Source organism: Schistocerca americana, chromosome 4, assembly GCF_021461395.2.
Source record: "Schistocerca americana isolate TAMUIC-IGC-003095 chromosome 4, iqSchAmer2.1, whole genome shotgun sequence".
Classification (NCBI taxonomy): Eukaryota; Metazoa; Arthropoda; class Insecta; order Orthoptera; family Acrididae; genus Schistocerca; species Schistocerca americana.
In genome coordinates this window covers 139355861-139383149 of record NC_060122.1, presented here as the reverse complement: position 1 = coordinate 139383149, position 27289 = coordinate 139355861, and the positions used below count along the sequence as shown (strand labels likewise).

General features: G+C 41.8%; 1 protein-coding gene across 1 annotated transcript in view; it reads left to right on the top strand.

The window, feature by feature from the left end:
* The first annotated feature begins 5984 nt into the window (after positions 1-5984).
* LOC124613304 overlaps positions 5985-27289 on the top strand; it is a 46594-nt gene continuing 25289 nt past the window's right edge. Inside the window, exon 1 of the mRNA XM_047141999.1 lies at positions 5985-6170. Within this exon, the coding sequence (XP_046997955.1) occupies positions 5985-6170 (186 nt within the window). The remainder of the gene's footprint in view (positions 6171-27289) is intronic.

The window sequence follows — 27289 nt, the reverse complement described above, 5'->3', positions numbered from 1 at the left end:
AAAAAAACTTTCATCGACTATTTCACCCCCAAAAATGCTGGGACACATATATCCATACTGAGAAATGATATACAATTTTCTTAGGTCTAGCTTCAAAATTGCCTTAATACGAAATTATCCTCTATTTCACCCCCTTCTTAAACGACACCTACGTATAAGATCAACACCCTCTTCAAATTTCAAGTTTCTGGTCTTTGCGGTTTGAGCTGGGTGATGATGAGGCAGTCAATCATGACATTGCCTTTTATGTATATAGATTGCTAATCATACGAGGGCTGCGTTCCCACCATCCCCTACAAAATATTTCGTACAGAAGCTGAATACTCAACCTAGTATTATTGTAGTATCAGCAATCAATACAGTTTCTGAACCGCCCTTTACAATCGCTGGAATATTACTTATGTAGATTAAGAGCTAGAGCCAACTGAATCTAAAGGGATGGCACTTGTTCTGTTGCTACGTTGTGAGCTTAGTTTTATTCCTATGTTAAAGTCTTAGTGTGACACTCTGTCTTGTGTTATGAAAGTGAAACTACGTATGTGCAAAAATTATCATTAATGTCATAACATTTTAGTTTCCCAAGTGGAATTTTTGAGATCCACACAATCATTGTCTTTGGAAAAATCAAAGTAATATACCAACAGGATATTTTTTTCTTGTTTAGCTTGCCATGACTTCATCCATGATGTCATGCATGGGTTTCTTTGTGGAGAATCCTTAATAGAAACCAAAATAAGAGGCATTTACAATTTCCGCTCAGAAAAGTTACCGTGCAAGCAAAGATGTTCCTGTGAATCCATGGTAGCTATTTCATAGCCTTAGGTACCTGTACACACTAAATTCTGCGAGTAATCTTATATCAGCAATTAACATAAAAATGAAGGCCAAAGGCAACAAAGTCCACAATTTGTTAATTCCATTTTTAAGAAACAAAGATTAGTCAAAGACTTCGCCCACAATTCGTCTAAAATAATCATGGTTCTGTTTTGTGCACTGTCATCAAAGATATATACGCTTTATTTTGTTTTCCCTCCAGAGGTATCCATAGCACAGATGTACCTTCTACTTGAGTTGAGTGATTTGAGTGGCAATGACTGACAAGCTTGTGTGATTCGTTTCTTCATTTTCTTCCTGGTTGTAGGAGATAGTTGACACACTGTTTTGATGCTCCATCTAAAATTAAGATGATAATAATTTTAAAACAACAATAAAACTATAAAACTGTAATGACACTCTATTTGTCTATTTGAAAACGTTAACTTCCAAAGTTACTAGCCGAATTTTCATAGGGTTTTCACTGATAACTTGAACGTAGCTTGGGGCAAGATATAGGCTTTCTTTCATCGAAAGTGGAACACAGAATAAAAGATATCGTAATTTAAAGTTTACATCTAAAATCGCCTGCTCAGCTTACCAGTTCCGTTGTTTAATCATCACAGTGTAGTACACCAAAGAACCAACAGATGACGCTGGTAGTTTTTTTTACCTCAGTGACGGATTTATTTTCGGAAGTTTATGTCAATGACAGAATTAAGAGCCGCAATCTTATCTTTACGAATACGGAATAACAGAAAATTTACTTGGCTAGGACATATGGATCTACTGATTTCGCTTTGTGTATTAAAAACTTAACAACATTGCTTTGATTCTTTCACTAAGTTTTATTTGTATTTCACTCCTTTCCCTGGAAAGCTTTTTTTTTTTACCTCGACATAACTACTTTCGGAATTTCATGTGAGTGATGAAATCAAACGCCCCAATCTTATTTTTACGTATACAAAATAACAATGAATTTACCTGGCTAGGATATACATATTTAGTGATTTTGCTTTGTATATTAAAAACTTAGCAACACTGCTTTGTTCCTTTCGATAGGTTTTATTTTTATTTTTTGCTAGAAAAAACCATTTTACTAAGTTTGCTTTGTGATTTAGGTGCCTACTCATTAGATTTTGATTTAGTTTTGTTCACGAATAAAAATGTGTAGAAAACGGTCGAGTCTTTCCGAGTACATCAGAACAGCTAAAAGACTGAGTAATATGCGGGTTCAAAAATCCGATGAAGATTATGAGGCGAAAGTTGCTGTGGCTCAAGAACATCAGGCTTTTACTCGCTCTTTGGAAACTGCTTCCAAAAGCGCAGCATGATGATCCAGAGCGACATGCATCATCTCGTTGCTTAGAAGCCTTCACTACCTTTCAACAAAACATCATAGAAGCAGAAATTTAGAGCGCAAGTGACACAGCAAGCAGGTTTTTATACTATGAGTCCCGTTTATTCAAGACAATTTACCATTTCGCTTTAAATGTGTACAATTCCTGGTGAGCCCATGTTATGCCACAGCCATAAATAAAGCACAAGGCCAGAAGCTACGTGTTGTGGGCGAGGACCTTAATTTCAGTTAGTTTTTACATGGCCAGCAGACAAGCTCTTTGTTTGTGTCCCCAATCATGCTACTTGAAACATGCTATGTAAAGAAGTTTTATGAGTCAAAAATAAATTCCATGCTTATGAAATCTCGAAGACAGCTATACATAAATATCTGATCGATACTTGGTTTCTCAGTGGGTAATAATAATAATTACTGCGTCCTTTCGAAATCCATTGACAAATGGAGATTGATTTTTTAAATTTTTGGTTCTCCTCATCACCGATGAAAGATGAACTGGACTCACTTTGGTGAAATTCAGCATGTATACAATTTTTCAATAATTTCGATATAGAAGTAATATTTTTACTTAAAAAAATAATAATCCCTTACGATTGTGATTGCAAAAAAACACGTTTATTTTTATGTGGAAGGTTAAAAAAAGCTTTTCCTCACCACAGCAGTACAAATTTATTTCTTACTGGATTCGATGTCTTATAAAAAAATCTGTTTCTTACAGGAAAGCATTGTCAAACTCGTCAAGGTCAGGGTTCAAAAATGGTTCAAATGGCTCTGAGCACTATGGGACTTAACTTCTGAGGTCATCAGTCCCCTAGAACTTAGAACTACTTAAACCTTACTAACCTAAGGACGTCACACACATCCATGCCCGAGGTCAAGGTCAGGGACATCGTTTCAGAGATATAGTGAAGTCTTTACAATAGGGCAAGGATCTATCCAGAGAATATACATGGTGCATCAAAAAATGTATACACACTTTGAAGCGTCATAGAAAATTTATTTCCCATTCTACAACGTTAAATTTTTGGAAACAGAAAGCTTAAAGTCCAATTGGAAAAACAAATGGATTTTGCAAATGTGATTAATGTTCAAACTGGTGGCCTTCAGCATCAATACATTTCTGAGTACGAGTCACCACTGATTCCGTACATCGTACCAAAGTGTCCAATGAGATTTCTGCGCACATTGTCTGAATCTCATTCCAAAGTGTGTCCACGTTTCATGGTTTACGTTTGTACACCTCATCTTTTACTGTGCCCCATAAGAAGAAATCCAGCGGCGTGAGGTCTGGACAGCGTGCAGGAAACTCAATTGGTCCCCTGCGTCCTATCCACTGGCCTGGCACATTGTGATCCAGGTATGCTCGTACGTCCCTATAATAGTGTGGCGGAGCGCCATCTTGTTGGAAATAAAACTCATCATTACCGTATAATGCACGAATGGCAGGGAGTATGGAGTCAGCAAGCAATGTTAGGTATGTTTCTCCAGTAGCAGTACCTTCAAAGCGGAAAGGCCCAATGAGTCCCCTTGCAGACAAACCACACCACACATTTACACCAGGAAGATTCACAGCCTTTTCAACTGTAATGTGAGGATTATCTTCACCCCAGTACACACAATTGTGCCTATTGACAGTTCCATTGAGTTTGAATTGGACTTCATCCGACCAAATTATGCTGCCTATAAATCCTGGTTCACATCTCACCATCTCTTGAACCTATTCACTTAGCTGTTGCACCAGCTTTGGAATGTACACACGAAACTTGCCTTTCTTCAGAATGCGTAGCACACTACTAGCACTTACATTACTCTCACGTGCCGCTTGCCTCGAAGATTTTTGAGGCGAACGCTGAAACAGTTCCAAGACCGCAGTTGTGGAATCATCACTTGTAACTGTACGAGGTCGCCCTGATCGACCTTTATGCACATCACACACTGTTCCATGAATTTTGAATTTGTCTCGTAGACGTGTAATTGTTAAACTTGAAGGTGGTTCTGTATCATATTCACTTCTCCACTGTCTTTGAACCGCAGCTACATTCTCAAACTTCCAGTACCACTTAATTATCTGCTTCCGCGCTTCAAAGCTCAAACGCACGTCCGCCATGTTGCAGTTACTTCCTTGCCACTGCTGCCACCTGTTGAAGAAATATAACATTACTTTCTCACAGATATTTAACCATGGAGGTAGAATAAGGGCAGATGGCGCTACAGACTTACGCTGTAAGTTGTTTTGAAGCCAGTAGGCGGGGCCTGCCGCCATCTTGGATCCCCCAAAACAAATAACAGCAATTTACAGGGTAACATGACAATGCAGTGATTAATGTAATGATCTAAATAGCCTGGACTTAGATAGGGAACTTCACTTTAACAAATATGTAACCCTTTAAATACTTATAATTTAACCACTGTAACAGGTGTTCCACACATTTTACTGAAGATTTAATTAACTACATGTAGTTACATTACTTTTGTATTAAGTAATTGCATTTTAAAACATTAGTCCTCATTTCCAGGATATTTCTTGCCAGGACTTTTCAGTTACTTGGGATTAACCAAACAATGAAAACCAAGTATATTGCCCATCTCCAGAGAGCTCTTCGCGTTGGATTGATAGGAAGTCTAACGTCAAATCACAGAAATAAAACCATACTGTAAAACTTTACAGTGCATCAGAATTTCAAGTATATATAAGAAAATAGCGCTTAAATAAGCCCTTACGAATGAAATGTGATTTGTTTAAACTTTAGACTACAATCAGAACGATTAGTACAACCGTAAGCAACGCAAGCCGGCATTTTTTATAAAAAAAAACACTTCGCGACTACACGGAATCAAATCACTAGAAGCGAATGTTTTAGCGTAGCTAACATGGCGGATCTTCACTTTGGTCGGCTTCAAGTTTGTGACGTCATAACAACTCCTCTTATTTTTACCTCCATGTATTTAACTTTGTAGAACGGGAAATATATTGTCTATGACAGTTCAAAGTGTAAATTACAATGAAATGAACACCCTTAGCTGCTTACAGGCGTTGACATACGTCAACGGCGACAGATGAAAATGTGTGTCCCGACCGGGACTCGAACCCGGGATCTCCTGCTTACATGGCAGACGCCGTATCCATCTGAGGCACCAAGGACACGGAGGATAGCGCGACTGCAGGGATTTATCTCTGGCACTCCTCCCGCGAAACCCACATTCTCAACACTCATTACTCGCGGCGCGTTGCCGATTCCCGTAAGAGTTCGGGCACTGTTTGTGCATTCGCACAGAAGAAGAAGATGGTGAAGTGGCCGGTGAACCTTAACTATATATTTACTAAGATGGTATCTGTTCTTTCGGACATGTCCGAAAGAACAGATACCATCGGTGACCAAGCAGCTCGTTAGAATGAAATTACAATGAAATGAACACCCTTAGCTGCTTACAGGCGTTGACATACGTCAACGGGGACAGATGAAAATGTATGCCCCGACCGGGACTAGAACCCGGGTCTCCTGCTTACGTGGCAGACGCCCTATCCATCAGAGCCACCGAGGATATTGTAATTTCATTCTAACGAGCTGCTTGGTCACCGATGGTATCCGTTCTTTCGGACATGTCCGAAAGAACAGATACCATATGAGTAAATATGTAGTTCAAAGAGTGTATACATTTTTTTGACACACCCTGTATATTGAATTTTTAGAGCTCAGCTCAACAACACAGATTCTTGAACGCATGCAAATGGGTGTGAGGCAAACTGAGTTTCTTTTTGTTTTGCACCAGGCCAGACGACTGGATGCGCGTGCGACCCTCGGTGATGGTCCGCATGGCGAGGCCCGCCAAGTGGGAGAAGCCGTGGGAGGCAGCGCGCTGGCCGCCCTTGGCCGTCCCCTCCGCCCACGCCACCTCCATCACCGACGTGCCGCTCAAGAGCGCCACAGACGTCTGCCAGACCGTCGTCGCCGCCGCCAACGACGCCCTCGGCCAGCTAAGGGACTTCCTCAACAGATACGTGAGTACAGTTACACCACAAATCGCAACATTATATTCGAGAAACTTTTGTTAAATGGTGCCAGTAATAATCGGTTTTCCTCGTATTCAACTAAATGAAAGCTGAGATAATAATAATAACTCTGACGTTTATTCACTAATGCAAGTCTATCGCCCGTCATCCAAGATAGCAGGAAGTGAACCCCTATCACAGCTGTTCATTGCTGTACAGTCCGCCCCCGGTAGCTGAGTGGTGCCGGCACGGTAGCTCAGCGTGTTCGGTCAGGGGGTTAGCAGCCCTCTGTAATAAAAAAAAAAACTGAGTTAAACGATCAACCACGAAGTTAAACGAATGTCTTACGACGTCCGCCCCGAGTAGATACAACGAACAAAAGCGAACAAAATGAGATTTTTTTAAAAAAAAAAAAAAAAAAAAAAAAAAGAAAGGTAAGGCGAGCGCTCGCGATAAGCGGAAAATCCACGTTCAGTTCCCGGGCCGGCACCAATTTCAGATGGTTAGCCGCCCTCTGTAATACAAAAACTGAGTTAATAGATCAACAACGAACTTAAAAGGGTGTCTTACGACGTCCGCCCAGATCATATACAACGAAGAAAAACGAACAAAATTGAACTAAAAAAAAAAAAAAAAAAGTGGTCAGAGCGACAGACTGTCAATCCTAAGGGCCCGGTTTCGATTGCCGGCTGGGTTGGAGATTTTCTCCCCTCAGGGACTGGGTGTTGTGTTGTCCTAGTCATCATCATTTCATCCCCATCGACGCGCAAGTCGCCGAAGTGGCGTCAAATCGAAAGACTTGCACCAGGCGAGCGGTCTACCCGACGGGAAGCTGTACAGGACAGATGGCTTGTACCCTCGCAACGTACAATGAAGTGACGTATGTCATAGGATATGCACGTATACAGATGATGGTACCATCGCGTACACAGGATGTAAAAGGACGGTGCACTGGCGGTGCTGCCATTTGTACTCAGGTAGTCTACTGGCCATTAAAATTGCTACACCACGAAGATGACGTGCTACAGACGCGAAATTTAACCGACAGGAAGAAGATGCTGTGATATGCAAATGATTAGCTTTACACAGCATTCACACAAGGTTGGAGCCGGTGGCGACACCTACAACGTGCTGACATGAGGAAAGTTTCCAACCGATTTCTCATACACAAACAGCAGTTGACCGGCGTTGCGTGGTGAAACATTGTTGTGATGCCTCGTGTAAGGAGGAGAAATGCGTACCATCACGTTTCCGACTTTGATAAAGGTCGGATTGTAGCCTATCGCGATTGCGGTTTATCGTATCGTGACATTGCTGCCCGGGTTGGTCGAGATCCAATGACTGTAAGCAGAATATAGATAGAATCGTTGGATTCAGGAAGGTAATACGGAACGCCGTGCTGGATCCCAACGGCCTCGTATCACTAGCAGTGGAGATGGCAGGCATCTTATCCGCATGGCTGTAACGGATCGTGCAGCCACGTCTCGATCCCTGGGTCAAAAAATGGGGACGTTTCCCAGACAACAACCTTCTGCACGAACAGTTCGACGACGTTTGCAGCAGCATGGACTATCAGCTCGGAGACCATGGCTGTGGTTACCCTTGACGCTGCATCACAGACAGGAGCGCCTGTGATTGTGTACTCGACGACGGACCTGGGTGCACGAATGGCAAAACGTCATTTTTTCGGAAGAATCAAGGTTCTGTTTACAGCATCATGATGGTCGCATCCGTGTTTGGGGTCATTGCAGTAAACGCACATTGGAAGCGTGTATGCGTCATCGCCATATTGGCGTATCACCTGGCGTGATGGTATGGGGTGCCATTGGTTACACGTCTCGGTCACCTCTTGTTCGCATTGACGGCACTTTGAGCAGTGGACGTTACATTTCAGATGTGTTACGACCAGTGGCTCTACCCTTCATTCGATCCTTGCGAAACCCTACATTTCAGCAGGATAATGCACGACCGCATGTTGCACGTCCTGTACGGGCCTTTCTGGATATAGAAAATATTCGACTGCTGCCCTGCCAGCACATTCTCCAGATCTCTCATCAATTGAAAACGTTTGGTCAATGGTGGCTGAGCAAATGGCTCGTCGTAATACGCCAGTCACTACTCTAGATTAAGTGTGGTATCGTGTTGGAGCTGCCTGGGCAGCTGCACCTGTACACGCCATCCAAGCTCTGTTCGACTCAATGGCCAGGAGTATCAAGGCCGTTATTACGGCCAGAGGTGGTTGTTCTGGGTACTGATTTCTCGGGATCTATGCACCCAAATTGTGTGAAAATGTAATTACATGTCAGTTCTAGTATAATATATTTGTCCAATGAATACCCGTTTATCATCTGCATTTCTTCTTGGTGTAGCAATTTTAATGGCCAGTAGTGTAATTCAAGTGAGAAGGTTTCCGACGTGATTATGGTCGCACGACGGATATTAGCAGACTTTTAACGCGGAATGGTAACTGGAGCTAGACGCATGGGACATTCCGTTTCGGAAATTGTTAGGGAATTCAATACGCCGAGGTCCAAAGTCTCAAGAATGTGCCGAGAATACCAAATTGCAGGCATTACCTCCCACCTTGGAAAACACAGTGGCCGATGGCCTTCACTTAATGACCGTGTTGTCAGTGCTAATAGACATGCAGCACTGCGTGAAATAACTGCGGAAACCAATGTGGGACTTATGAAGAATGTATCCTTTAAGACAGCGGTACAGAAAATGGCCCAGAGGTCACCAGTGTGTGTGTGTGTGTGTGTGTGTGTGTGTGTGTGTGTGTGTGTGTAGTGAGTGAAGTGTTATGGAACAATGTGTGTGACTGATAGTGAGATATGAGTGAACAGTGTGGCATCAAATTATTTAACAAGTTATTTGTAAAAAAAAGTATTGTATACCAGGAGTAAATCTAATGACTGTCTCTAACTAGAAGTCTGTAAATATATGTGTATGCGAATTAGCTTATTTTAAATTGATCTAAAGTTGTAAATTCTTTGACATGTCCTATATCCTTGTAACAAGAGACCTACGAATGAATAAAGCTACTACTACTACTACTACTACAACATTGGCGCGAAATTTGGCTTTAATGGGCTATAACAGCAGACGAGGCTATGGCAGTAGCAGAGCGACGCGAGTGCCTTTGCTAACAACACCACATCTCCTGACCATAGACGACTGGAAGGCCGTGGCCTCTTCAGATGAGTCCCAATTTCATTTGGTAAGCGTTGATGGTAGAGTTCGAGTGAGGTGCAGACCATATGAAGCCATGCATCCAAATTGTCAACAAGGCACTGTGCAACCAGCTGTTAGCACCATAGCAAAATGGGCTGTATTTACATAAGTGGACTGGGTCGTCAGGCCCAAGTGAACCGATCATTGACTGGAAATGGTTCAAATGTTCAAATGTTTGTGAATACCTAAGGGATCAGACTGCTGAGGTCATCGGTTCCTCAACTTACACACTATTTAAACTAAATTACGCTAAGGACAACACAGACAGTTATGCCCGAGGGAAGACTCGCACCTCCGGTAGAAGGGACTGCTCAATCTGTGACATGGCTCCTCTAATCTCGGGGCTACTCCGCGCGGCTGGAAATGGTTATGTTCGGCTCTTGGAGAACATTTGCAGCCACTCATGGACGTCATGTCCCTAAACAACGATGGCATTTTTATGGATGACAAAGCGCCATGTCAACTGTGGTGTCACCACCAGACACCACACTTGCTAGGTGGTAGCCTTTAAATCGGCCGCGGTCCGGTAGTATACGTCGGACCCGCGTGTCGCCACTATTAGTGATTGCAGACCGAGCGCCGCCACACGGCAGGTCTAGAGAGACTTCCTAGCACTCGCCCCAGTTGTACAGCCGACTTTTCTAGCGATGGTTCACTGACAAATTACGCTCTCATTTGCCGAGACGATAGCATAGCCTTCAGCTACGTCATTTGCTACGACCTAGCAAGGCGCCATTATCATTTGCTATTTATCTTGTGATGCATGTACCGTCAGACCGATGTTCACCAATTATGGATTAAAGTTGAGTATTCCAACAGCTACGTACTTTATTTGCTAGACTCAAATCCTTTAACTGTTCCAGACCTCACGCCAGCCTGCGTGAGCTTAAACGCGTGCCTTTCGGCTTCACCTCCTAGTGGCTTGGCTGTCTTGCCAAGTCACAACATCAACGAACCAAGGTCGGTGCCGACTGGTTTGAAGAAATTTCTGGGCAATCCGAACGAATGATTTGGCGACTCAGATCGCCCGACGTGAATCCCATCAAACATTTATGGGACATAATCGAGAGGTCAATTCGTGCACAAAATCCTCACCGGCAACAGTTTCGTACTTATGGGCGACTATGGAGGCAGCATGGCTCAATATTTTTACAGGGGACTACCAACGACTTACTGAGTCCAGTTGCTGCACTACACCAGGCAAAAGCAGGTCCGACTCGATGTCTGGAGGTATCCCGCGATTTCTGTCACCTTAGTGTGTGCGTTCACAGCAACACAATATGAGACATGTAGTAAACATTTATTAAAATAACTGTACCGATTACTCAGCTTTAAGCATTGAAAGTGCATAGCACTGGAGTTCAAGTCCTGCCGCTAAGGTAACCTACCACATTAAAAGTGAAGTATCTAGTCTATAGATATTCAGTAAGCAGTGTTGTAATTTGACAGTTTTGAGTATAGATCTGACTACTTACTTTTGCTTGACACGTAGCGTTTAGCTGCCGGATGATCTCTCGTTTATAGTGGCTGGCTATAATGGTGCCAACGGATGATAATCGTCAGCTGGAAATGTAGAATGAAACTGTTGCTTGGCGAGTTGATAAACCGCAGTTGCTGAGTCTGTGCGGTGCGTCTCTGTTTATCCACGACCGGTGGAATAATTTTGTATCTGTGATCGTCGTGGGCGAAAACAAAAGATAGTTCCCAGTGTCAGTGCCCCCTCTGGCGAAAGGCCTCGTGGCAGAAACACATACTGATTCCAGACTATGAGCACCTTCTAGGCAGCAACTTGTAATGTTGTTACTTTAATTTGGTATGCTGATATCGGTGCTAATTGACAATGAAAGTGGGTTAAAAGCCGTGATCTGTCTGGGGACGTTAACCGTGGATTACTGGGCAACTGTTTCATCAGATATTTAGTCTAGGTTTACCAAGCAGACTAACATTAATGATAATCTTTTAACAGTCATACAAAACCGGTAATATATATATATATATAAAAAGAGAATTTAAATAAAAAGAAAGAAATCAGTTTATATTTGGAAATTTATTTTAAGATTGATCATCGAAATTTCAGCATATTAAATTCTATTCGTAACAAGCTGGTGCCTTATTTAGGATGGTGAAAATCTTACGGAACACATCAAATATGGAGCCAAGATTTGGGAGACTGCATACAACCCTGCATTCACAAAACAACACCCAAAGAAATTGAAACATAAGCAAGAAGAAATTAACCACAACCAACAGATTCAGTTTTTACCCAAAGAAATTACGTTTGTAACACAATCCTGTCCGTCATGTAATTACCACACACTGGTATACTAAATTCATATTAACTCTTTGTGAAATCTTCCCAAAAAGAATAACTGAAGGCTACTTTGATGATTACACCACATGCTCCACGTGGTCAACTTGGTTTATACAAAGCGTACAACTCCACAATAATTTTGATAATTAAAATACATTAGATCGAAAAGCAATTGACAAAAGCAAAACCTTGAACTGGTTACTAACGTCTTACTATTAACCTGATAGGTCAAACAGTTATATAAGCACGTGGTACTGGTCTCGCAAAGTACACTCCACGTGGGTTGAACATAAAGAAAAGCATAAAGAAAAGTTGTTATATTGTAAAATATTGTCAAGACGAGACGTTATAATCACACAAGCATTCACATTTAAGATTGATGAACTTAGTTAGAGTTACTGATCAACACGTGGTTCCACTTTACTCGCAAAGTAATGACAAAGCAACTACCCCAAAATAATCTGAACTTCACACGAGAATTACACTACGCTGCAATTTAAGATAACCTTAGATATTTTAGAGCTAAACCCGAGATAAAGATGATTAAATTTTCAGTTAGGCTGAACTTAACAAATCCATTGTCCTATGGACTTAGCAGACACGCGCTTAGCCGGAGATCTTACCACTTCAGACGCTCGCCACGGCCACCCTGCAACTGCCTACTGCCGAGCGTGCTTCCTGAGACTGCCTCACAAAGACAAACGGAAGTGGCCAGAGGGGCAGCTTCCTATACCAACATGACAACGGACGGACAGAACCATACTAAGGATAGAAACCTCTCTGCTTTAAGAAAGCGTAGCTACCTGTTCCGACGTTGGTCCTACTGTTCTCTAGCAGACAGCCTTGTCTGCTACCCTCAAGCATGCAACTACAAATACATTTGCTCATTCATCCTCTCACACAGAAGGGAAGGGGGATGACAGTATCTTATCATACACAGTATATAACAGAAAGCGGATGTAGGTTCCGTATGAGACTGTGTGACATGAATTACATATAAACTGTGCTTTAAAGTGTAGTAGTGTGACAGATCGTTCTTGTTTATGTGTAAAAGTAACACGTTCCACTACTCAGTCTCCTCCCAGATAGTCAGAAACGCCACAGTAAATTTAGGAGAGGAATTTACTCCATAAATGACAACAGATTTACGAAATCAAACATGAAAGGAATCCAACAGAGACCTTTCATAACCCCAACGCTCCGGGAAAAGACTGTGCAGGGAATTTTCTGGCCATGCTAGGACATTCCCAAGCAGGCTTCTCACACCCTACTTAAACCAAAAATGTAAAAAAAAAGGCAAAAGGTCACCAGCTACTTGCTAAAACACAATAATTTCAACAAATCTTTAGAATCTACCAATTTCAAACAGAAAAAAAAAAAACACAATCTGTGACACCTATTTAAAAGGTAGTGTAGACCTAATTCGGTCAGCAAGTAAAAACAATGGTTCCTGTGTCATTAATATGAAAACAATTTCTGGTTGTTACCCTTATGGAGTTCACCAGTATTTGCTCATTGCAAGAGCCAACTGATCACAGGAAAATTTATGACTGTTTATTAACAAGCAAAATTTATGAAAATAGCAAAGGTGCCACAGCAATTAAAAAAAAAGAACATCAAATAACATCGGTATTAAAAAGCAGAACATAACAATGCACAATCTGCAAAAGCAACAAAATGATAAGAGAAAAAACATGTTTTACAAAGTGGTTATCGCAAAAAAATTCTATATCGTATAAAACCAATAATTTGTAGAATTAAAATAACTATGTGGCACTCATTTAATCACTCTACTATATTTCAATTAGCTAGCAAACAATGAGCACTGTGTCATTATATTGAAACTACAATAATTATGTGATTATTACCCTTAAGGGGTTCCTCACAGTAAATATGCCCCATGCAAAGGCTAATCGATCACAGTTCAATGAGAATAAAAAGCTATCTGACTGATAAACGAAGCAATGCCACAGCAATGAATTTACGAAACAAAATAACACAAATCTAATACATCACACAAGAACAAACATTGATCAATAAAACAGTACAATAGTCAATATCTAATAAAAAACACCAATAAATAAAACACCTGCAAAATACAAGAGTCAAAGTCTAAACTAAACAATAAATAGAACACCTGCAAAATACGAGAGTCAAAGTCTAAAAAAAATTAATAAATAGAACACCTGCAAAATACGAGAGTCAAAGTCTAAAAAAAATTAATAAATAGAACACCTGCAAAATACAAGAGTCAGTCTAGTAAACACCAATAAATCGAATCCCTGCAAAACACACGAGTCAAAGTTTCTGTGACAGAAACACACGTATATGCATTGAACTAAGAACCGTATAATCAGTGTTCACTGATACACTCACTAGTTCCACTGTTCCGAGGCACAATATAAGGGGAGGGGAAGGGGGTGCGTCGCCGCAGCTGTCAGTAGGGATTTTTTGTCCATCTGTTGCGTGCAATCCCGCCGTCTCTGCCCTCTCATGAAGTTTCTCTTGGTGGTCTGTGTCACGTACATTTCGATTTGGTTCCATGTTTGTGTTGTCAAATTCGTGCGGTATCCTCGATTGACAAGCCAGGTTGATTTCCCTGGGCAAGGATGGCACTTAGTGGCTCTTCTTTTGTGCCACCCTTAGCGACCAGAGAACATCGAACCATGATTTACTGTCGCTTGACAGTAGGCATCCATCAGGAAATGTTGATAGGCGTCGTTGAAGTCTGCCAGTTTCTCTGGACAGTATGTGTCAAAAGGCTCCACGCCCTTTGTGTTGTTACATTCTTGAGTTATCCTCAATTGACTCGCCGGTTTGATATTCCTGGGCAAGGATGACACTTAATGGCTCTTCTTTTGTGCCACCCTTAGCGACCAGAGAACATCGAACCATGATTTACTGTCGCTTGACAGTAGGCATCCGTCAGGAAATGTCGATAGGCGTCGTTGACGTCTGCAAGTTTCTCTGGACAGTATGTGTCAAAAGGCTCCACGCCCCTTGTGTTGTTTCTCCGCGGCCGTCTCGTCACGGTCGCGTGCGTGCGGTGCGTTGCCAGCAGATGGATTTCCGCGCGGTGGACCGCTCGCCCATCTCAGGTCATCGCCTCGAGGAAGGGTCGCCCGGGGCGGCCGCCCATTAGCTCCAGGTACAAGGGAAAGTGTTTGCCGCGTACCTTCTTTTGTTGTCGGCCGCGCTCCCGAAGTGGCCTGGCTGACAGCGTGTCCTGCTGGGAAACCCGCCAGTTTACAACTAGTCCGGCTGCTCCCGCTGTCTCGTAAGAGTTTAGCCGGTTCGCTTTCACGTTCTCAACTGCATTCACAGAAAATTTTTCATCATCCTTATGTGATTACAAAATGTCATACATAATACCACTTCGTATTGTCTTTCACCATTTTTAAGAACAAAAGTGAGACTTAATTTTTTTTTAATAAAAAAAATTAAATGAATCGACAATATAAAATAAAATTTAAATGACTTGACAATGTAAAAGAATAAAAATGAAATGACTTTACAATGTAAAAAAAATAAGAATTAAATGAACTGACAATATAATATTTAAATCCACATCACTAATGTGGTTCACTTACGTTTTAATAAATCCAATGCTACTTATTAATTCACTAAAATGAATAGGATTATGCCTTGTGCAAGTATAGGTCAGGACAGCATAGGGTTTACATGTTATTTACACACACATACATGCACATCTGTTGTCTATTCTACAAACTAACTACCCATAAACATGCATTACTCAATATTCTACTTCTATCCACTACTAGTTAACCCAATAAGCTACTTCAATGCTATTTCAACACCGTGTATATACCACTACAACATTGTTCTAATTCGTCCTCTTCTTGACGCTCGCGGCATTCGTCTTGTCACATGATAAATATGGAGAAACTTTCCTTAAACATACACAGTAAAAAGAACAATGGTTATTTACACACCAAAACATTTATACCAGTTCGCACACCTGAAAAAAGAGACTCGCAATTATATATTTATCATACTCATATATTCACACATAAAACAGTAAGAAAATTTCATCTAAAATTACGTTATCACAAGAATTAATCACACAGATGGCTCTGAGAAGGGTACAAATATTTTAATTATACAGGTTATACTACATTTTCTTACCCATTTTGCTGCGATTTCGTTCCTTCTTTAAGTTACCTCTCGCTTCCAAATCAGTCATTTCGCCTGTGGTGGTTATTCTGGATTCATTTCTCATGAATGGCAAAATTGTGGTCACCTCTATTCTGTAAAACAGTATCATCTTAACATATTGAACTTACAACAGACACAAAAGATCCGAATCCTCCTGCAGTTTAAATGACAAATGTTTTGCTTCATCCTTATTACCTTAACCCAAGCTTTCCTTCGTTCCCATAATCAAAATTATTTAATCATCCTCTACCTTCAAGAGGGAAATTTCCTCAGTACAAATCATATAGGCTGCAGTGCATCCCGCACCAGCGAAAACGGTAAGCTGTAATGCTCACAGCATCAGCAAAAATACATAAACGTCGCTTTTCTAGGACAAGTAGTAACGCAGAATAATTTTTCCGGCTTTGGCTCAACATCAATCAAGACTACAAAAAGGATCCATATTTCTGTTCCATTCTCCATTAGCTGAAAAACTGCTCGTATTTGACTACCACAATAATATTTCAGGGCCACGTAAATTACACAAACCACAATTCTTCTTTCACCTTGAAGGGAATCAATATACTTACGAAATCCACAGACAGCACTTTACGTACTCAGCTATAAAGAACAAAAAAGACATATATCATCAATATTAACATATCATCGCATATTGGGAAGCCAATGGTTAAACAATCGTATTATCGCGTCCTGTTTTCAAGATTCCAGATTTACTCATTCCTTTCTCAGAGTTCTCCTGTCTTAAAATATTCATACAGCACGCATACTATAGTAAGAGATCCTCATTTATACTGACAGATATAGAATAGTAATAGATAGATAGTAGCACTGAAAGCAGAAAATCGGAAACAAGGCTACTAACAGCTGGGGACCTGGGTTTGCCAGACCCATAATACCCACAGATCGGATATTCCCCTGAGTTTATGCACTAATTCAGCAACGATCTTGCTTTCCTCAGGAGCGACTCTTTTCAATTTACACACAAAAAACATAAACAGCATTTTACTCGTTCACAAAGAAACCTTTTATCTTCACGTTTGAATCAAACTAAATCCTAATTGCAAAAGGAGAAAAAAAATTAAAACACCACTTCAATCCATCACATAGAAACATGTTTATCATAAATTTTTATCAACATATTATTCAAAATGCATTTATCATAAATGTAAACTAATCAATTGTTTCTCTTCACTATAAACCCTATGTACTCATTTGCCATGTCGCTCATTTGTTCCGATTGGCACCTTCTGGGCTGATCATTTGTCATTGCCGGTTTCGTTCATTTCCATTTACTGGATTATGTCTAGGGTTGGCCGGCCGAATTTCCACATCATGAGGTGCTCCGCCTACAGTCCTATTCCCACCGTGTTCACCGTGATATCGATTCTGGTTGCCGTACCTGTAGCGTTCACGATTCTGTCTACGTCCTCGATCATTTCTGTTGTTCCACCTGTGTTCGCGACTGTCACCCCAGTTTCTATACGGCCGGTCCCGATTATTGTTCCGTTCGCGTCGCGACGACCAGTCACGCCGTTGATTAGTAATACGGCCACGACTGCGGTCGCGCTGCTGTGCCCCGTAATAACTTTGTGCCTGATTAGGCGGGCATTCTCCTGTATTGTATTCCAACTCTTGGAGAAGCGTCTTAAACGTTTCCACGTCCTCTTTGCATCGTCCCGCAAGAATGACGTGCCGCAAGTGCATCGGCAATTTGGTGATGCATATCCTAATTAGTTCCGCAGGCCCGTATGGGTCGTATAGGAATTGATTTGCCTGCAGCATGTGGTCGAATAGGCGTGCAGGGCTGCCGAAACCAGACTGGTTCAAATTTGGAAGCATAATTATGCCATGTTTGACCCTATCTTGTGCCGCTTCCGACCAATAGGCGGACAGAAAGGCTTGTCGAAACTCCCGAGTGGAGTTGCAGTGACGCGCTGCCGACCTCATGCGAATCGCCGGTTCGCCTTCCAAATAGCCACACATATATTCTATCTTATGTGAACTTGCCCAGTCGGGAGGAAGACAGAACTCAAATTGCTCGAGCCATGCTCGTGGATGTATTCCTTTTTGCGAATTACGGAATATCTCAAACTTTCTCACCGTAAGGAAATGTTTGAAATCAAATCCCCGCATTTCCTCCTGGCGAGGCCCTTGAATGTTTCTATTATTCTCATGTCTGCCCCTCAAATTACATTCTTCCCTGTCGTCAAAATCTCCCTCGTGGCCGGAGTCCCTCTCTGCACTGTTCGTACGGCTATTTTTAATGCTATTGACGAGTTCGGAATCACACGCCATGCGGTTTTCCAGATGCGCCACGCGTTCTTGTAATTCGCCTGTTACAGCTCTGTTTTGCCTGTTCACTTGGAACTGTCCCTTCTGAAATCTCAGAAGCGAACGCACTTCTTCGGTCTCTGCGGCCGCTACCGGTGTAGTATTGTTCTCGCTTTCCGTCAGCTTCATCGTGCCTACAATGTCCGCTAATGCCGCAATCTTATCATCAATTTGTCTCTTGTCCTCCGCCCCAGTCTGCTTCAATTGTTCTACTTGCTGTTCCAACGCGTGGATCGCTAAACTGTTGTCCGCTATTGTGTTGCTAACGGACGTGGGACAATGCGTTTCTGCCTCTTGGACCCTCGAGAGTACCTGCTGGTGCTCCCTTTGGCATTCTTCCCTCAGCTCTTGGAAATTCCTAAGTAGCCGTTCTTCGCTTTCTTTAGCTTCGGCATCGCCCCTCCGCTTGCTCTGTTCTAAGGCTTGCAGACGATCATCGATTTGTTCAAATGTACGGCCTAATTCTTTCATAATATCACTTTTTATCTCACTTGCCAGATTGTTTATTCTTTGTGAGATATCATCGGACACTCTCTGCATCGACTTGTCGACTTTATTTGTCTGCTGGATTAGTTTTTCGTCTATTTGTTCGCCTAGCTCTCGGATCGATTTTTCAGATTTCTGCGTCATCTGTTCGAACGATTTTTCTGATTTCTGCGTCATTTGTTCCCCTAGCTCGCGGATCGATTTCTCTGTGTTTTCTTTATTTTGTTGCAATAAGGCTTTCATGAGTTCTGCTAAATCAATTTGGTTAGTTGGAGGCAAATTAATTTCTGGCTCTGCTGTGAGCCCGTTCGTGCTGTTTTGCATTTCGTCTGAAGTATTCCCCATTGCATTTTCGGAACCGCCCGACGCGTTAATATTGGAAATCAAATTATCCCCTTGGTCCATGTTGCTTAAGTTGTTGGACCGCTTACTTTTAGCTTGGTTACGTGTTTGCATTAGTGCAATTTATACTCAGTACGCAACACACTAATCACAATAAATGTGTCCCCCAAAAATTACGACAGTCACACGAAAGATACCCAACCTAGTACACACTTTTTCACACGCAAAACAAATTTTTATCTTTGATCGAAACAGTGGAATTTACAAGCGAGAATAAAAAACACACAGACATATAAAACACACAAATATAAAAAACAAAACAAGACAAACAACGCAACGCCGATCAACAACGCCGTGAATCTTTTGAAAGTCTGCTCGGAAACAACACAGAAGTTGTTTGAGCGCTGTAGGAAAAAAATTAAGATTATAACACGCTCGCAATCTAACGTTTCAGAGATTCCAGAGTCTAGCGGAATCACAGAACAGGGTCGCCATGTGTAATGTTGTTACTTTAATTTGGTATGCTGATATCGGTGCTAATTGACAATGAAAGTGGGTTAAAAGCCGTGATCTGTCTGGGGACGTTAACCGTGGATTACTGGGCAACTGTTTCATCAGATATTTAGTCTAGGTTTACCAAGCAGACTAACATTAATGATAATCTTTTAACAGTCATACAAAACCGGTAATATATATATATATATAAAAAGAGAATTTAAATAAAAAGAAAGAAATCAGTTTATATTTGGAAATTTATTTTAAGATTGATCATCGAAATTTCAGCATATTAAATTCTATTCGTAACAAGCTGGTGCCTTATTTAGGATGGTGAAAATCTTACGGAACACATCAAATATGGAGCCAAGATTTGGGAGACTGCATACAACCCTGCATTCACAAAACAACACCCAAAGAAATTGAAACATAAGCAAGAAGAAATTAACCACAACCAACAGATTCAGTTTTTACCCAAAGAAATTACGTTTGTAACACAATCCTGTCCGTCATGTAATTACCACACACTGGTATACTAAATTCATATTAACTCTTTGTGAAATCTTCCCAAAAAGAATAACTGAAGGCTACTTTGATGATTACACCACATGCTCCACGTGGTCAACTTGGTTTATACAAAGCGTACAACTCCACAATAATTTTGATAATTAAAATACATTAGATCGAAAAGCAATTGACAAAAGCAAAACCTTGAACTGGTTACTAACGTCTTACTATTAACCTGATAGGTCAAACAGTTATATAAGCACGTGGTACTGGTCTCGCAAAGTACACTCCACGTGGGTTGAACATAAAGAAAAGCATAAAGAAAAGTTGTTATATTGTAAAATATTGTCAAGACGAGACGTTATAATCACACAAGCATTCACATTTAAGATTGATGAACTTAGTTAGAGTTACTGATCAACACGTGGTTCCACTTTACTCGCAAAGTAATGACAAAGCAACTACCCCAAAATAATCTGAACTTCACACGAGAATTACACTACGCTGCAATTTAAGATAACCTTAGATATTTTAGAGCTAAACCCGAGATAAAGATGATTAAATTTTCAGTTAGGCTGAACTTAACAAATCCATTGTCCTATGGACTTAGCAGACACGCGCTTAGCCGGAGATCTTACCACTTCAGACGCTCGCCACGGCCACCCTGCAACTGCCTACTGCCGAGCGTGCTTCCTGAGACTGCCTCACAAAGACAAACGGAAGTGGCCAGAGGGGCAGCTTCCTATACCAACATGACAACGGACGGACAGAACCATACTAAGGATAGAAACCTCTCTGCTTTAAGAAAGCGTAGCTACCTGTTCCGACGTTGGTCCTACTGTTCTCTAGCAGACAGCCTTGTCTGCTACCCTCAAGCATGCAACTACAAATACATTTGCTCATTCATCCTCTCACACAGAAGGGAAGGGGGATGACAGTATCTTATCATACACAGTATATAACAGAAAGCGGATGTAGGTTCCGTATGAGACTGTGTGACATGAATTACATATAAACTGTGCTTTAAAGTGTAGTAGTGTGACAGATCGTTCTTGTTTATGTGTAAAAGTAACACGTTCCACTACTCAGTCTCCTCCCAGATAGTCAGAAACGCCACAGTAAATTTAGGAGAGGAATTTACTCCATAAATGACAACAGATTTACGAAATCAAACATGAAAGGAATCCAACAGAGACCTTTCAAACTCAGTGTGGCGCCACGGCTGAAGTGCCACACTCTTTAGGTTTTTCTGTGTACCATATGACTGCATACACAGCAATAATAGTAATAATAGTAATACATTACGATGCAACGGCCTGGTGTAAGTCTTTTAATTGGAAGCCACTTCGGCAACTTGAGTGTCCTTGAGCCAATGCGACCTAGAGTTCCCTGGCGGTCACCCATCCAAATAATAACTGGGCCCGAGGTTGTTTAACTTCAGCGATCCGGTGAGAACCGTTTCATAAAATTGTCAAGGTCGTCGGCATGTTAGATAATTCTATTAGTACTGATATGAAATCATTTTTTCTTGGTGTTTCACATGGTTCCATATTGGGTCCCACTGTCATTCCTCTTCTTCTTCTCCTTCTTTTCGCATATCCGGGCCATGCTGTCTCAACTGCACATTTCCTTTTCGTTGTGTCTCGACTTTAGCTTTAGCCTATTAATCTCACATTCGTTTCCTTCCTTGCTTCGTTTATATTTTTCCAGTTTTATGTTTTGGCTTTCCCTGGAAACCAAGGTGCTCTTGGTGTTTCACATAGTTCCATATTGGGTCCCACGGTCATTCCTCTTCTTCTTCTCCTTCTTTTCGCATATCCGGGCCGTGCTGTCTCAACTGCACGTTTCCTTTTCGTTGTGTCTCGACTTTAGCTTTAGCCTATTAATCTCACATTCGTTTCCTTCCTTGCTTCGTTTATATTTTTCCAGTTTTATGTTTTGGCTTTCCCTGGAAACCACGGTGCTCTTGGAGTTTATTCTTGAGCGGAATTCGTTTATTGGAATCGTCTAGTGTTATCCCCATCCCTTGCATGCCATTTTCTACCTCGGTGACAAAAGCGAGGGGTGCTGAGTGGTGACCTCTTTACCGACCCTTGAACATGCATATTACTTCCTCCCATTGGGCTGACAAAATTTAGGCTAATACGAAGGCTTTTACCAAGGGACATTTAACAGCTGAAGTTACGTCTTTGGTCTTCTCAATAAATAAGTAGGATGGAATAGGAAAGAAAGACGATAGTACTGCTGCGTTGTACGTCTATATACCTATGGCTGAAGTTTCATTGGAGGAACTGTTAAAGGTGGGGATGTTGGAAAAACCGGTATCATCCTTGTATATTAAAAATTAATGTCGGCCCACCTCCTATTAAACTGCACTGTGATGGTTGAAAGAAACTGGTCAGTCGCCAGTAGGACTCGCGCACTGAGGGTTCCGTGCAAACTCAATTATGTGTACAGACAGTTAATCGATTCTAGAAACCAGAATCTCGACCAGTTTTGCCTGTTATCGATTTTGATACTGGCAATATATCGATCCCAGGGATTCCAAGATTTTAGAGACTGTTTTAATTTCAATAATATAAATGTGGCGCAAAGTCATGGAGGAGACAGGCAACCATTATTATAATAATCAGTAGTTCTCCATTCACTTCCTGGTCGCCATATCTACGTGCAGCAACCGTTCCTGGAAATCTGATGATGGATAAATTCCGAAACACGTCATACGAGCAATAAAGTCATTCTTCGTCTGATGTTGACTTTTACCATTGCGACACAGCTAACCTGACTGCACAATTATCGATTGTTTTAATTTCAAGTTTACATCAGATAACAAATGACAAAAAGAAATGTGTTTTTCGTGTGATATAATTACAAATCAACAATTTTCGTATTTTTCCTTCACTTGTTCTGTGAAACTTTGCTCCTTCGCAAATTTCACGATTCTAGAACAACGGGAAGTACCCCATAGGTTTGATGAGTGATTTAGCGAGTATCAAAAATTAGCCGCATCGTTTGTTTTCATTAACTCAGAAGCTTACATTTATTACACCGCTGTGGGACTATAGACTCTAGACATAAGTTTCAAGTTGATACATCTGTCTGTTCCCGAGAAGAAGTAGACTGATGAGCAGATAGTCAGATAAGAAAGGAGAAATTTTTTTTCTTGTGATAAATTGCAGATTTGCTGTTTTCAGATTTTTGGCTTTGGTTGTTCTGAGAAACTTTGTTTCTTCTCAAATTTCATTACTATAGGCCAACGGGAAGTGCCCTGTAGCTTTTGATGAGTGAGCTTGCGAGTGTCAAAATATGTGACATACATGGTCGCATCTTTTGACTTCATTGACTTAAAAGCTTCAGCTTTTTACACCGCCAAGGACACGTACGTCTTAGTGTACGATACAGATTTCGAAAGGATACGTCTGCCCCTTTCTGAAAAAAATGGTTTTAAACTGTCGGGCAGCCAGCCAGATAGACAAACAGACAACATATTGATATTATGAGGGTTCAGTTTTTACCGATTGAGAAACGGAATCCTAAAAACGTATCGAATAAAAAATAAAATCTTCTTTAATACATCTTCTTTTTTTTGAATAAAATGTGATTTTTCAGAATCAGTTGCTAATGGGGCCCATTCCTTCTTCTCTCTTTGCAACTATCTTACTGACTGTGCTCGCGTAGTTAAACAAGCTGCACGTTTGTACACCCTTTAAATAAGATGCAGATGACGGAGCAGGTTAAGAGACCGGCTGTTGTTCTGTTACGTCATGGATGATCGTAAAAATATCTGAAAGCAAGCATCCACAACGATTTAAAGTGTAATGACAACAAATAGCAAGTAGTAGGAAAAGCAGATGCCATGCTGAAGGGGAACTGTACCTACGAAAAAAGCATGGGGTCAAGTGATTAAATAATGTGTAAAGATTTCGCAATAGTATATAAGTGGGCGAGTAATGTAATAGAGACATTCTACGCCGTTACTAGTTGTAGGTAAATCATATTGTTTAAAAAACAACTTTCTTCGATGCTTGGCCAGGGAGGGACAGTCCCAACTACCGGGTCTAATGCAAGCTTGAGGGTGAACGCAACTGTCACAAACAGCAAGAATCGTCAGTAAAGCGAAGATGTTTGTTTCTAGACGACATTTTTGCGCTGTATGTGAAGATTGTCAGTGATTATACTCAAAGCTATGTATGAAACAACGTCTTTCAAATTATTTCAGTGCGAGTTATATGCTGTTGTTATTCTAGGATGATACGAAAAGCACCACAAGGTGGGGCACAAATTCGCGCACGCGGTGTGCTGAAATGCGTTGTGTTACGGGTAGGAAAATGGTCAGAGGAAATTTTTTATTGTGATACATGTAGAAGGCTTGCATAGAGCTGGACGAAGGCGTGCCGCCTCGCGCACGGAGACGGAGGAGAGGGCTACTGCGAGCGATTTGTCGCAGCGGGCCGCACACTGCGTCCCTGCCTTTTACGCCCGCTGCATGTGGGCAGGAGGGATGGCGCTGCTTGTTGTTTCACACGTGGCAGCCCTCAGCCGAGGCAGCTTCTCGTACTCAGGGACGCTCTGGAGCGTGCAGCGAAGACATGGAGAATACCACGGTGCGACTGAGAACTGGTTCTTTTTAAAGTACAGGTCATAGATCTCCTGGTTGTGGCCCAAGTCTGGAGCATATTAGCGAAGTAGTTACGTTTCTCTGTAAAAGTGTTCCAGCCGTTGTTGTCTTTACAAGTCCAGTATAATCGTATAGCGGCGTTGAGTCAGCTGATAGGTACGTCACACACTAAAAGTGTGAGTGGCGTGGGGTGAGCGGGGGGGGGGGGGGGGGGGGGGGGGGGAAGGGGTGGAGAGGGGAAAGGGAGGAGGGGGGGGCTAAGTTCGTTTTAAGCGAAACATAGACTTGCTGCGTATTTCTTGCTGTGCTCTGTGTCCCTGAAAAAAGTGGCTATTTGAGAAGTAATAGAAGAAAATAAAAAGGTATTTAAGGAATTACTGAAAACCGTGATCAGTCTAATATACTGTTGTGTTTCCAGAGTATGTACAATGATGTTGGTTGTTATACACGTAAATCTCTGTGAGACTTCCTGCAAACGTAGGTACTTGCAGAGAGTTTTAAGGGGGGGGGGGGAGGTGGAATCGATAAAATTTTAAACAAATTGCCTAAAAACATTAAATAACGTCATAGGTTAGTTCTGATGGATTTTAAACATTTAAATTTTACGGAAGGTTCCTGAAAATGGATAAAATAGGTGTTAAACCCATATTTCACATGAGAATTCTTAAAAAAATCTGTAAACTTAGTCATGAAACCCATATTTAGCTGCATCTTCTTATAATATGGGAGAAACCAGCAACGAAACCCTTATTTACATGTACGAGTATCTTCTTAAAATGTGGGAACAAAATTCGTGAAATAGCAATGAAATGTGTATCTTCCTAAAAATCCGTAAAATTAACCAAAAAACCGTAATGGTATTTTATGCTGCAGAAAATAGCATTGGGTGTGATATTCACCCAAAAATTCGCGAAAATTGGACCAGAACCGCTGGGTGCTATACTATGTTGGAAATTTGCTATATCGCCTGTATTTTCTGATGCTGCTGCTACCGCTGTTGCTCGAGCGTGGTCCATACAATGAATGACAATCTCAGGATGCTGGGGAGACTAAAGGGAGGTGGGGGAAGTTGTGGGGGGGGGGGGGGAGGACCAGTCGTAGTACAGTGGTGAGGGGAAGGGGGCATGCTACTTTTTGGGTCATAAATTACCATCACTAAATGACAGTTACAAGGTTATTGATATGGCGCGCGCCGCTATCCTGTGATCTTGTTCAGAGCGCGCACTGTAATCGATTAAAGTTCGCTGTCCTGGTGGGGGTGGCGCTCCGGTGTCGATTTGCTATGACGTCGCTGGCGTGTGTTTGCGGTGGCCGGCGGAAAGCGAGAGGGTTTTCCGGGTATTGCACGGAACGTGAAGTTCGCTCTGCCTGACCTGCTAGTGACTAGCGCTGAGGTTGTTGTGCCTCGCAATATGAGCAGAGTGGTCTGGGGCGGAGGCGACTCGCCGCTGTGCTGACCATGCGGTGGTGATTAATTGGAGTCGGCGTACTTGTTCTTCCTGCCTGTCTGATATGGAGGTTCGGTGGGGTCCTGTGGTACTCTGGCCCGGAGACAACTAGTTGCTGAATTTTGGAGTCGTCTGCCAGGTTAGGGTGTGGGCTCGGTTGGCTCTTCAGATTTTCCCCTGGAAGCTCCAGCAGCGGTTTCTGAACTTTTCTGATGTGGGACGGTGTTGTTGGAACTTTTTGCTGTGTGTGTGGCTCGTTACGATATTTGTTGGTACTAATTTATTTGCTCAACTGGAGTCCTGCTCGGAGTTGCGTTCATGTATGGTTCATTTGGCATTCGATGTGTTAGGTAAAGTCTGCCTAAGAAGGGCGGTTTTGTACAGTATATACATAGTGAATTACTGCTGCTTGGTATATGTGATCTTCTGGGACCTGAACATCACGATCTCGTCAATTTGGTTGTGTAATACCATTTAGTGGTATGTTGTTGTTGTTGTTTTTTTTTTTTATTTGGCATTCGATGTGTTAGGTAAAGTCTGCCTAAGAAGGGCGGTTTTGTACAGTATATACATAGTGAATTACTGCTGCTTGGTATATGTGATCTTCTGGGACCTGAACATCACGATCTCGTCAATTTGGTTGTGTAATAGCATTTAGTGGTATGTTTTTTTTACTGTGTTATTGACTTGGTGGAATAGTTGCGTTTGGTGTCGTTAAGGCACTTCTAAGATTGTGGTTTGACTATTCATGTGCGCTTGGCTTTTATTGTTTCGTTTTAAGAAGCGACAATTGTTTGAGATTAGTGTGTTGGCTTCCGGCACTTATTAAGATGGTTCAAATGGCTCTGAGCACTATGGGACTTAACATCTGAGGTCATCAGTCCCCTAGAAGTTAGAACTACTTAAACCTAACTAACCTAAGGACATCACGCACATCCATGCCCGAGGTAGGATTCGAACCTGCGACCGTAGCGGTCGCGCGGTTCCAAACTGAAGCGCCAGAACCGCTCGGTCACTCCGGCCGGCACTTATTAAGAGCGCCCGAGTTAACGGCGCTGGGGTTATCATGTGCTGTCGGAATGTTATACTGTATTTTTGAAATTTATTTTGTGTTGATATTATCTGTCGTGTGTTGCAGAACATAACCAAAGTGCGTAAGTGATGGGCGGTTGTGGGAGGC